Below are 14109 nucleotides of genomic sequence, written 5' to 3' on the forward strand. Positions count from 1 at the left end.
TTTATTAATACTTTAATTATTACTTATTTTTATTAATTCTTTAATTATTACTTATTTTTATTAATACTTTAACCATTAATTATTTTTATTAATGCTTTAACTATTACTTATTTTTATTAATACTTTACCTATTACTTATTTTTGTTAATATTTCAACATTGGCTTTCTTTTTTTTTGCATATCAATTTTCAACTGTTTTTCAATTGTTTATGAAGCGATTCGAATAGAATTTTCTCAACAAAGAACTAATACAAGTCGGCTTTGTTTTAAAAGAAAAGTACATCTTTATTTGATTCATTATTTTGAAACAATTACTAAGAAAATTCAGAAAAAAACATTTTAGAAAAACTATTTTGAAACATCGAATCATGTAATATATGCGATCATCAAAAATCGAAATGTATTCTTTTACATCTGAAAAAAATATGTGCGGATTTTACGCATGGTTTCTGGTCGTTGTAACCTACGATCTTCCTCGGATGTGAAATTCAGGTTTCCTTCTCTCAACTAAGGCAAAGAGGGCTTAGCTCTACATTGCAAGAATTCGAATCATGCGTTTGAGGGTGAGTCCGTAAATCATAAAAATCCAATCTGTAGGGGTCACTAAGATATTTTAAAGCTTGCCTGTGATTCAATTTCACCGATTATCAATGCTAATTGTCAATTTTAGTGAAAACAAATGTTTTACGAAACAGCGGACAAACATCCCATGCGTGTTGTCGTTATTTTTTAAAACACAGTGCAAGGGAGACAACTCCAATGGGAGAAGGTTTTTTTGTGTGAAAGTATCTTAGTGACCCCTTGAAGATTGAACTTTCTTTTTGATTTACGAACACACCCTCACACCTACGGTCCGAATCCTTGCAATGAAGAGCTAACCACTCGTTTCCTTAGTTGAGAGAAGGAAACATGAATTTCCCACCTGAGGAAGGTCGTAGGTTACAACGACCGAAACGATATGCCAATACCATCCGAGATTAGAATAATTGTCCGAGTAACCAAATAATATAAACATTTACATCTAAAAAATTCAGAATTGCATAATCAGTAATTTTACGCAAATTGGGGAAATTTTCGGAATCGTCTCATCACTAGTTTTAGAATAAAGTTTAGTGAATGAAGACGCATCTGACAAAGGTCAGAGGTCACCGAACGTTCGGAGAATAACATCCACAGTGAGAAAAGCGTTTCGAATAATCAAAATGATGAAAAGGATTTTGATATTTTAATTAATCCAATAGGTGAGCTTTTGGGGGGCGGGCGGAGGCTAAGAAACAAAATAAAATCCGAAACCAATATCATAACACCCAAATTGTCTCAAATATTTAAAGAGTTCCAGTGGAGGAGGTTTGATTTGATCCCTCGGATTTTTCCACTGAAGAAAACTTTGTTCTCACTAAATTCAGATTAAAAAGGGTGCGTAACTCGGTGCGGAATTTACTGTTTAAAAAGCCGTAAACAACCGGGTTTAGTGTGCAATTTAGGGCCCACGATTGGATTAAGAGAAAGACAAGGAAATTGACAGAGCTTTCGGGCTTGCGACGCGATAAAAATTTTGACACACCGGCCATAAGGAAAGTGGGTATGCAGCTGGCGACGTACACTGCCGATATCCAGATGACGGTCCGATTCGTCTGGTGCAACATTTTTATCTCTGCAGCGGACTTCGACATTTGTGCACAGTCGTTCATCACATCGGCGTTAGAGGTCTGCACTCTTCTCTGCTGGCACCACTTAACGTGCGATCGGGAGGTTTTTATGACCCTCCAATAGAGTGTGGACATTGCACCGAACACGCATAGCAAGAAGACGATTAAGGCAATACTGTAGTACCACTGTTCATCTTTGTCGTTGTAAGTGCACACTTGCAGAATCGTACCGTCTTCCAGCGTGTGAATAAAGGGTTCAGCAGACACGGCCACCGGACTGGCCAACAGAGAGGAGACGAAGAAGACTGCACCGGCCAGAATCTTGGCCATTTTCATACTCACCTGGGTTCCCATGCTGCGACACACTTTCACATACCTCTCTACGGATATTACAAGCAGCATGAGTGCCGAACAAATGTAGCAGGCAAAAGTTAGGAAGCCCGAAAATTTGCAAGAAGCGATCGATAGGTAGTTATAAAAGACAAACAGGTAATACATCTCCATCGGAATACAAATTACACAGCTGATCATATCTGATACAGCGAGCAGGGTGATAAACAAATAAACGTTGCTTCGGTCAAGGCGGAATCCATAGATATAAATCACAGCTGCATTTCCCAGAATTCCAAGCGGTGCCATAAGACCAAGAAATACCAAAGCAGGAATGCGGTAGCGAAACGTTTTTTGGTTGAATTCAGCCAGTTGTTCCAGGGTTGTCAAGTTGAGGCCGGTCATGTTTAATTGTTGCTTAAAGTTCAAATTGAATCTACCTTTCTTGCTCTGATTTTTTTTCCTTTTTTTTAAATAGATTTTCTATTGAAATGCGTGCGCTAAGTGAAGTACATCGAGTTATATCATTTTGCCCTGTACAGCTTGATCATGAAAGTCTTCCAGTTGTTAAGGACAAGTTTTGCAAATTTTCAGATTTCGTGTTTCGATAGAGCAGTTTGTTTGTATGTATTTTACGTAGGACGAAGTCAGTTATATACAAATATTATTTGAATGTAGAGAAAATTATAGTTTTTTAGAGATAGTAGGGGTGTCCTCCAATCATTAAAGCAAAAAAAAAACAATTTCATGAAAGTCAACAGTGATTTAAATTATTGCATTGTAGTCGATCATTTATCATGACAATTTAAGCAGAAATACCTTTTTTTTTCAAGCATATACTCGTTGTAAACCGACGCAGATCCAGACAATCGTTGTTAAGGAAAATCCCCATATAAATGTCAATTAACGCAATGTATTTCAAAGCCGTTTACATCGGGTTAATCAATTCATATTGAAACATAAAGCCAGTTAAGAAAGTTCATGAGGAGTAAGTTTTGAAATTGCCAGTTTGTGTAAATGCATTTAACATCCGTCGAGGTGAAAGTTATTTGGAGAAAAAAGAGTTAGAAATGTCTTGGAGTAATTGAATGAACAATTTTGAAAAATCAAGATTCTGTTAGAAAGCAAGACTGAAAAAGGGAATACAACTTACAAAATCATGTTCACCCATGGATTATTTTAATAAAGAATATTTTTTACTGATGTTCCTTTGGATTAAATAAGGGGTTTTCTTCACACTTTCGTTTAGATTCCCGGGTACTACAAAAATATGCACTTCAAGAAGGTCGGATGTTACATCGACCGAAACGTTGTGAAATGAACACTCAAGATGGAAATTGTAGTCCGAATAATCCCATAATGTTTAATTAAACAAAGATCAAGAAATTTGTTTAGGTTATCAAGTGCAAGTATGAAATATTCCTTATTTCCGGAAAGGGCTCTGATTTTTGTATGTATCCGTCGTCGTTTGAAGAGGATTCCTCGTGAAAATATCCAATACGTTTCTAGAATATTTGCTTGTTATTATATATTTTAGTTCGTATTATGCTGTGTTTATGGAAGAGTGAATTTCACTTAACCGACGCATCCTCAAGGTTTGGACGTTTTGAGGTTTGAAAGCTTACAGACTCCCAATAAAATAATTATTACTTAAAGGAATCGTAGGAGTTCCTTTTTCTTTGTGTTATAGATCAGTAATAATGCTTTATAATGAAGGGATGGGTATTGTCCGTGTTAGCATATTACAAGTTTTACTTTTTTTCTCTGATGTTTAGGGAGTGAAAACGATTTCTTATGTTCCTTTTTCAAGTCCAATGTAAACAAGTTTTGTTAAGCAATCCCATTAAATAATTAATGTCTGTTTGTATCTTTCGTCGTTTTGAAGATTCCTCGCGCAAAATATTAAATGTTGTCAAAATCATCCAATATGTTTCTAGAATATCCGTTCGTTATTATATATATTTACTTCGTATTATGCTCCCTCTATCGAAGAGCGAATTTAAATTTACTGGCGCATCCTTCAAGTTTTGATGTTTATGGGGTTTGATTGTTTAAAAACTCTGAATAAACCGATTATTATACACAAATCTCTGTCCGTATCCGCTTCAACGTAAGTATTTTGTTATCAAATCACCATATAATACTTATATTTAATACAAAAAAATCATACTTATAATAAAAGGATAAGTATTGTCATTTTAAAGATATTACAAGTATTATCCGGATTCCTTTTTCGTTTAATGTTGAAAGTGGTGAAATCATTGTTTATGCTCTTTTTTATGTCCAATCTATATATCTATAAAAGTGAACGTGTCTGTCTGTCTGTGTGTCTGTGTGTCTGTCTGTCTGTACATTTCCCTACGCAATAACTCTGTCAATTTTTAGTCTATAGACTCGAAATTTGAAATACCGGGTACTGAGATTTGGGAAAATCGATGTGACGGGTGTCAGCCAGAAATTTGGCTGTTAAGGGGTAAAATTTCAACGATTTGACCTTTAAGAACTCTACCAAACTCCTCCGACAATTTTGGGTCTAGAAACTTGAAATTTTAGATATAGGTTCTTTGAACCTGGATCTAACTTAATAAAGTGATTTGAGCCCGAAACTATTATTTTAAGGGGTCATAATAGGGGTCAAAAATTTAAAAAAATTAACCATTTTTTTTTGTTTTTTTGCACAGCATACACCTCCAAACACCCGAGCAACGCCGGGTACCCCTGCTAGTAATATATATATATATATATATATATACAAGTTGTTATATATAAACAAGTTGCTATATATATATATATATATATAACACAACTTTCGGGTAATTGTCCAATATAAACAAGTTGTTATATATATATATATATATATATATATATATATATAACACATTATATATATATATATATATATATATATATATATAGCACAACTTTGGGGTAATTGTCCAATATAAACAAGTTGTTATATATATATATATGTATATATATATATATAAAATATATTTTAGTCATCGACATACAGACCTGTTTCGTTGTATCACAACTCATCAGTGCCGCTAGACTAACACCTCTCCCAAGCCGAGGATCGAACCTAGAACCGTCGTGATGACAGTCGGCAGTCCTACCCCCTTGACTACGGAATCGGTGGCCGAAATTAACCTGTCCAAACGATTATTTAAACAAACATTCGTCCGCTACTCGTAGAGGGCTCAAACGTTTGTTTGTAAACAAATCGCGAGCTTCGCATTATTTCAGCTAAATTAAGTAGCGAGTAAGATAATTTACGAGAGTGCTCCACCAAAGAGGGGAGCCCTATAAAATATATTTTAGTCATCGACATACAGACCTGTTTCGTTGTATCACAACTCATCAGTGCCGCTAGACTAACACCTCTCCCAAGCCGAGGATCGAACCTAGAACCGTCGTGATGACAGTCGGCAGTCCTACCCCCTTGACTACGGAATCGGTGGCCGAAATTAACCTGTCCAAACGATTATTTAAACAAACATTCGTCCGCTACTCGTAGAGGGCTCAAACGTTTGTTTGTAAACAAATCGCGAGCTTCGCATTATTTCAGCTAAATTAAGTAGCGAGTAAGATAATTTACGAGAGTGCTCCACCAAAGAGGGGAGCCCTATAAAATATATTTTAGTCATCGACATACAGACCTGTTTCGTTGTATCACAACTCATCAGTGCCGCTAGACTAACACCTCTCCCAAGCCGAGGATCGAACCTAGAACCGTCGTGATGACAGTCGGCAGTCCTACCCCCTTGACTACGGAATCGGTGGCCGAAATTAACCTGTCCAAACGATTATTTAAACAAACATTCGTCCGCTACTCGTAGAGGGCTCAAACGTTTGTTTGTAAACAAATCGCGAGCTTCGCATTATTTCAGCTAAATTAAGTAGCGAGTAAGATAATTTACGAGAGTGCTCCACCAAAGAGGGGAGCCCTATAAAATATATTTTAGTCATCGACATACAGACCTGTTTCGTTGTATCACAACTCATCAGTGCCGCTAGACTAACACCTCTCCCAAGCCGAGGATCGAACCTAGAACCGTCGTGATGACAGTCGGCAGTCCTACCCCCTTGACTACGGAATCGGTGGCCGAAATTAACCTGTCCAAACGATTATTTAAACAAACATTCGTCCGCTACTCGTAGAGGGCTCAAACGTTTGTTTGTAAACAAATCGCGAGCTTCGCATTATTTCAGCTAAATTAAGTAGCGAGTAAGATAATTTACGAGAGTGCTCCACCAAAGAGGGGAGCCCTATAAAATATATTTTAGTCATCGACATACAGACCTGTTTCGTTGTATCACAACTCATCAGTGCCGCTAGACTAACACCTCTCCCAAGCCGAGGATCGAACCTAGAACCGTCGTGATGACAGTCGGCAGTCCTACCCCCTTGACTACGGAATCGGTGGCCGAAATTAACCTGTCCAAACGATTATTTAAACAAACATTCGTCCGCTACTCGTAGAGGGCTCAAACGTTTGTTTGTAAACAAATCGCGAGCTTCGCATTATTTCAGCTAAATTAAGTAGCGAGTAAGATAATTTACGAGAGTGCTCCACCAAAGAGGGGAGCCCTATAAAATATATTTTAGTCATCGACATACAGACCTGTTTCGTTGTATCACAACTCATCAGTGCCGCTAGACTAACACCTCTCCCAAGCCGAGGATCGAACCTAGAACCGTCGTGATGACAGTCGGCAGTCCTACCCCCTTGACTACGGAATCGGTGGCCGAAATTAACCTGTCCAAACGATTATTTAAACAAACATTCGTCCGCTACTCGTAGAGGGCTCAAACGTTTGTTTGTAAACAAATCGCGAGCTTCGCATTATTTCAGCTAAATTAAGTAGCGAGTAAGATAATTTACGAGAGTGCTCCACCAAAGAGGGGAGCCCTATAAAATATATTTTAGTCATCGACATACAGACCTGTTTCGTTGTATCACAACTCATCAGTGCCGCTAGACTAACACCTCTCCCAAGCCGAGGATCGAACCTAGAACCGTCGTGATGACAGTCGGCAGTCCTACCCCCTTGACTACGGAATCGGTGGCCGAAATTAACCTGTCCAAACGATTATTTAAACAAACATTCGTCCGCTACTCGTAGAGGGCTCAAACGTTTGTTTGTAAACAAATCGCGAGCTTCGCATTATTTCAGCTAAATTAAGTAGCGAGTAAGATAATTTACGAGAGTGCTCCACCATATATATATATATATATATATATATATATATATATATATATATATATATATATAAGAATGGGTGCTCAGCGTTACCCGGATGTAGTAAGGGGGTAGTAGGAAGGAAACAAGTGTGGTTCAAACCCCCCCCCCATACAGTGAACATATTCTAAATAATACCCCTGGAGAATTCTGTAAAATAATCGGGAAAAACTTCACACCTGAAAACAGACAAAGTAAAACAATGAATAGGAACACGATACAGTTATCATTTTCGACCGCTGCAAACCTCACAAGCACTGTAATAGGATCTAATAATAATTAAAAAATCAATACAATACTTAATAGGAATAGAAATGAAGCAGGTACAATAGATTCAGCGAGAAAATGTAATTGTATGGTACCGAATGAATGCCCATTGGGGGGTAATTGCTAGATTTCAGAAGTAGTATACAAATGTGAGATTAAGGTGTATAACAGCAAGAAAGTATACTTGGGTCGTTTGGGTTGTACGTTCAAGAACAGATAGAGAAAGCACATAGCATCATTTAATGAATGAATGAACATAACAGTGATAGAAACAATAATTTAAGTAAGAATAGTACTAGAATGATTATTAAAAACAAAAAAGAACAAACTGCATTAGAGGATTAGATCAGAGAACTACGTATAAATAATAAAGACTTCGAAACAAAATGGTAAATAGTGGACAATGGTAGAAGATCCCAACCTAGTAAGTCCAAAAGATGCAAACTATGCTTTTATTTTATTTTTTTATTTAATTTTAACCCAAACAAGGCACAGTGCCACTTTGAAGAAGGATGCTACTATCGGGGACATACTTTGCGGGAGCATTATGAAGGGAGATGAGTAGCAGATGTTTGTTCACATTACACTTGAACTTCTGCATATCAGTACAGTTGGGAAAGCAGATTCCCGGAAGGGAGTTCCAAAGATTTCTGCAGTTCTGGGGAAGAAGCTATTGGAGTAAAAGGCTTTCTTACACCTAGAGATCTCTACTGTAAAAGGGTGGGACATAGTTGCTTTTCGGGTTTGTCGAGGGTAGTCACGTCGAGGAGGCACAAGTGCTTGCAGTTCGTCAGAGCACTCACCATTAAAGTACTTGTAGAACAGGCAGAGGGATGCAACATTTCGTCGATGGGACAGAGACTTAAGCCTAGATGACCGTTCAGGACCTATCAGGTTGGCGACTCTCTTTTGAATCCTGTCCAGGAGTGAGAGACAAACAGCAGATGCACCAGCCCAAATGTGACAACAGTACTTCATACATAGGCGAATGGTGGCTTTGTAGAGGTACAGGATAATTTCAGGCGTAAGTAATTGTCTAGCACGGTAGAGAGAGCCCACCTTTTTTGTAGCAGCCTTGGCAATGCTCTCAATGTATCTATTCCAGTTCATGTTCCCTGTAAACGTTAGGCCGAGGAGTTACAGGTGTTTGAACTGGGTAAGGTGTGAAATGGAGACTGTTGAATGTCGAGCAGTGATCCGGTTTTTGTATTTGAAAGGACGTACACCACAGGACACTTTTGATGAAATGAAAGAAACTTATGATGATAATGCCCCATCATATGAAACTTGTAAAACGCTGGCATCGTGAATTCAAACATGGCCGAAAGTCTGTGGAAACAGCTCCCAGACCTGGTCGCCCCCTTCTGCCATTGATGAGGCATCTGTCCACCAAGTTGAGGCTGCATTTTTGAAGATCGGCGCATTACTATTCGCCAAATAGCCCAAGATGTATAGATTAGTACAGGGTCTGTGGAAACTATCATTCATGACCATTTGCATATGCATAAGGTGTCTGCTAGATGGATTCCCAGGTTGCTCACACCATTCCAGGAGTGCTCGAGGATTAATTTGGAGATTTGCCAAGAAGATGAATCAAAGTTTTTCAAAAGATTGGTTGCACAGGATGAAAACTGCGTCCATCACTATGATCCAGAGATCAAAGCCCAGTCAATGCATTGGAAGCATTTGAACTCACCACCTCCAAAGAAGGCAAGGGTGCAGCCCTCCGCTGGCAAGGTCATGATCACAGTCTTCTGGGACCAGGATGGAGTAGTGATGACAGATTTCCTGGCAAAGGGTGCCACAATTACAGGAGCCTATTATGCTTAACTTTTGAGGAAATTAAGGGAAGCTATCAAAATCAAGGGGCGTGGCAAGATCAGCAAAGGTACCCTCCTCCTGTAGGACAACGTTCCGGTCCACAACTCGCATTTCGCCAGATCAGAAGCACGGGCGTGTGGTTGTGAAATACTTCCCAATCCTCCCTACTCTCCTGACCTTGAACTCTCTGACTTTCACATTTTCCCAGCCATGAAGTTGTTTTTGAAAGGAAAGAGTTTCCCAGATGGTGCAGCCTTGATTTCTGAAATCACATCGTGGTTGGAGGACCAGCCTGGGGTGTTCAACAAAAACGGTCTCCAGAGCTGAATCAAACGATGGGAGAAATGTATAACTCTGGGTGGTTGCTATGTAGAGAGAGACTAATAACTGCGCCAAGCTTCGTTGCTCTGCTGCTATGGGAAGTGGGTCAGGGCAATACTTACTGCACGCCCCTCGTACAATGGATAGCAATTACTGAAATTGTAATAATGGTTTTGGAAACTTAGCTCAAAATGTGTCAAGATATAAGAGATGTAACTACAACAATTTTTAAATGATATAAATTTAAAATTGTCTGGTTTTTGTACAAACAATTGTAATATCCGAAAAAATACAGATATCAAGTTATTTTTCCTTATTGTTTTTGTTTTTTCCAGTATATAAATATATATATATATATAGAGAGAGAGAGAGAGAGAGAGACAGACAGAGACAGAGAGACAGAGAGACAGAGGGAGGAAGAGGGGGAGAGGGAGAGAGAGACAGAGAGAGAGAGAGAGTGAGAGAGAGAGAGAGAGAGAAATCCATCCGTCAGAACTTTTTAAAAGATGTAATCACCCGATAGCGAAGACAAAATTAAAGCAATCAAGCTGGGATATATATATATATATATATATATACACACACACACACACATATATATATATATATATATATATATATATATATATATATATATATATATGTATATATATATATATATATATATATATATATATATATATATATATATATATATATATATAACAATTCACCGCATATGCCGTTTTTTTATGGAATCGCTCGATTGTCGAAGACAAAATGCAAGAAAGCATGAAAACAAAAATGTCCACAGACATCATGTGTAAAAAGCCTAATTTAATAAAAATGTTTAAATAAAATTTTTGGAACGTACCTTTCTGTTTCCATAACCTTTTAGATTGTAGTATTAGTAACCTTAAGTCGGAAGAGTTTAAAATCTATCCTTAAAAAAAGGTTTCTTTTTAAAGATTTTTAAGTGGTCTTAAATTTTTTATCAGCAGTATATATATATATATATATATATATATATATATATATATATATATATATATATATATATATACATATATATATACACACACAAACATATATATACGTATATTTATATACACACATATATACATATATATATATTTATATATAAACACATATATACATATATACGCACGCATATATATGCATATATATAAACACACACATATATATATACATATATATTACCACACTCAGTGGTGGTAGGAAGATGAGTCCTTCCACTTAATACCTTATGAGGAGAACCAGAGATTAAAACTAAAATACTTTCTCACAAATTTCCCTTTGGGGACTGAAGCCACACTCGATTATCCGAAAACCACCCCTTTCTTGGGTTAATGATATCATAAAAATACTTCGTCTCAATCTACAAAAATTCCGGTGAAAGAACTCACCCACTATATTATTTCCCATTAGCCTGCTCCATCTCTTCACCAAAATTCTCGAGTCCTTAATCGATCAAGCACTAGCCCAACAACTCGTACATACTAAACTTATTTACAAACGATAGTATAGATTTTGGCAATCTCGTTCAACTCTAGATATCCTAACTGTAATTTCTGAACGTATATACCACGGCAGAGGATACAGGAGAAGGGCACTAGATATATATGACTTTTGACAGGATATGGCATGAAAGTGTTCTCATAAAAAATCAAATAATATGGTATTATCGAAAGAATACTTCATATAATCATATCTTCTTCTTAAACAAAATCAAAAATCCAGGTTGTTCTAGGTGGTCGACCATAAAAAAAAAACCCACATAAATGCGGTTCTGCCACAAATGTTGATCCTTGGACTCTTATTGTTTCTGATATTCATAAACGATCTCCCTGATAAGATTGTTTCCGAGATGGGTATATTTGCTGATAACTCTACACTCTATAATAGACACACTGGTAAAACGAATGAACACATATCTAAAGCAATTGCGTAGACCTTAGATAAAGACATACAATCTGTAGTGGAACTGGGACAAAAATGAATCGTTACATTCAATGCTGCCAGGACTTAGCTCCTTTGCTTTAATAATTACAAGTAGCCTAACCCTAACCCTCCTTAACGACTGATAGTCAACAATTATAATACGCTACTGTAAAGCTCTTCGTTCAAACTCCTTGGTTTAGCATTCACAGAAAACACGAATTGGAACAAATGCACAAGGAACATTGCCAAGGTTGCGGCAAAGAAGATAGTGTCTCTACCTTTCTAGAAAATTACTCGTACCTGAGAAGATTTGTGTATCTCTACAAGGGCACCATTCGCCCATGCATAGAGTATTGTTGCCACATCGGGGCTAGCGCATCTGCCATTAGTTTCTTGCTCTTGGACAGGGTCCAAAAAAGAGTATCGAACCTAATAGGTCCTGCACTCTTAAACAAACTCAAATCCCTGTCCAATTGTCGAAATATTGCATCCATGTGCCTGTTTTTACAAATATTAAATGAAATGTTCTTCGACGAACTCAAGAACTTGTACCCCCTCAACAAAAAATCACTCGACTATAAACAAAACAAGAAGCAAAATCCCACCCCTACTCAGTAAAGATCCCTAGATGCCGGAAATCCTTTTAATCTAATAGTTTATTTCCTTAAAAAGCTAGACTTTGAAATTCCTATCCGGGTTCCTGTTTCCCGGACTGTACTGTACATGCAAAAGTTCAAGTGTATGTGAAAAACATTTCGCCGATATAGTGTCCTGTGTAGATTTGGTCCCAAATATCATCCGTCTACAACCAAGTGAAGTGTATCCTGTTTAGTGTGAAAGAAAAAGAACAACAACTACAACAAATTTTGTATTAAACATTTGTTTGTTTTTTTTCTTTGGGTAGTTTTTTCAAAATAATTTTTTTTAAATACTTGTTTTTTCTGGAGGTGGTAGTTTTTTCACACGTAATCAGCTGAAAAGAAAATAGAATCTCATTTGGAGTGCAGTCAGTCTATGAATTTTCCATTAGTTTTATTAATACTTTAACTATTACTTATCTTTATTAATATTTTAACTATTACTTATTTTTATTAATACTTTAACTATAACTTATTTTCATTAATTATTTTATTAATACTTTACCAATTAAATATTTTAATTAATACTCTAACTATAACTTATTTGTATTAATATTTCAACTACTACTACTTATTATTAGTACCTTAACTATTATTTACTTTAATTAGTAGTATCACTTCTACTTATTTTTATTAATACATTAACTACTACTTATTTGTATAAGTACGTTACTTATTAATACCTTGTATTAATACTTAAACTATTGCTTATTTATATTAATATTTTTACTATTACATATGATTATTAATACTTTAACTATTAATTATTTTTATAATAATTATTTTTATTAATACTATAACTAATACCTATTTTTATTATTACTTTAACTATTACTTATTTTTATTAATACTTTCACAACTAATAATTTTTGATAATACTTTAACTATTAATTATTTTTATTAATATTTTAACTATTAATTATTCTTATTAATAATTTATCTATTACTTATTTTTATAAATACTTTAACTATTACTTATTTTTATGAATTCTTTAACTATTACTTTTTTTATTAATACTTTAACTATTACTTATTAATTAATACTTCAACTATTACTTATTTTTATTTATATATTAACTATTAATTATTTTTAGTAATACCGTAACTATTACTTATTTTATTAATACTTTAACTATTACCTATATTTATTAATACTTAAACTATTACTTATTTTTATTGATACTTTAACTATTATTTATTTTTATTAATACTTTCACAACTAATTATTTTTGTTAATACTTTAACAATTACTTATTTTCATTGATACTTTAACTATTACTTCTTTTTATTAATACTTAAACTTTTAATTATTTTTGATAATACTTTAACTATTACTTATTTTTATTAATACTTTAACTATTACTTATTTTTATTAATACTCTAACTCTTACTTATTTTTAATTATACTTTAATTATTACTTATTTTTATTAATACTTTAACTATTAATTATTTTTATTAATACTTTAACTATTAATTATTTTTATTGATACTTTAACTATTACTTTTTTATTAATACTTTAACTGTTACTTATTTTTATTAATACTTTAACTATTACTTATTTTTATTAATACTTTAACTATTAATTATTTTTGTAAATACTTAAACTATTACTTACTTTTGTTAATACTTTAACTATTAATTATTTTCATTAATACTTTTACTATTACTTATTTTTATTAATACTTTAATTATTACTAATTTTTATTAATACTTTAATTATTACTTATTTTTATTAATACTTTAATTATTACTTATTTTTATTAATTCTTTAATTATTACTTATTTTTATTAATACTTTAACCATTAATTATTTTTATTAATGCTTTAACTATTACTTATTTTTATTAATACTTTACCTATTACTTATTTTTGTTAATATTTCAACATTGGCTTTCT

General features: G+C 34.6%; 1 protein-coding gene across 1 annotated transcript; it reads right to left on the reverse strand.

The window, feature by feature from the left end:
* Nucleotides 1-260: 260 nt before the first annotated feature.
* On the reverse strand, nucleotides 261-4022 carry LOC145255831 (neuropeptide Y receptor type 4-like). Its single transcript, XM_080114552.1, has one exon. The coding sequence runs from the start codon at nucleotides 2382-2384 to the stop codon at nucleotides 1326-1328; it is 1059 nt and encodes a 352-aa protein (XP_079970678.1). The 5' UTR covers nucleotides 2385-4022; the 3' UTR covers nucleotides 261-1325.
* Nucleotides 4023-14109: the final 10087 nt, after the last annotated feature.

Source organism: Euprymna scolopes, chromosome 31 (assembly GCF_053919585.1).
Source record: "Euprymna scolopes isolate OS-2025 chromosome 31, ASM5391958v1, whole genome shotgun sequence".
Classification (NCBI taxonomy): domain Eukaryota; kingdom Metazoa; phylum Mollusca; class Cephalopoda; order Sepiida; family Sepiolidae; genus Euprymna; species Euprymna scolopes.

Excerpts from the sequence above, each read along its gene's own strand:
- LOC145255831 (XM_080114552.1), bottom strand. The coding sequence starts at position 2,384 with ATGACCGGCCTCAACTTGACAACCCTGGAACAACTGGCTGAATTCAAC.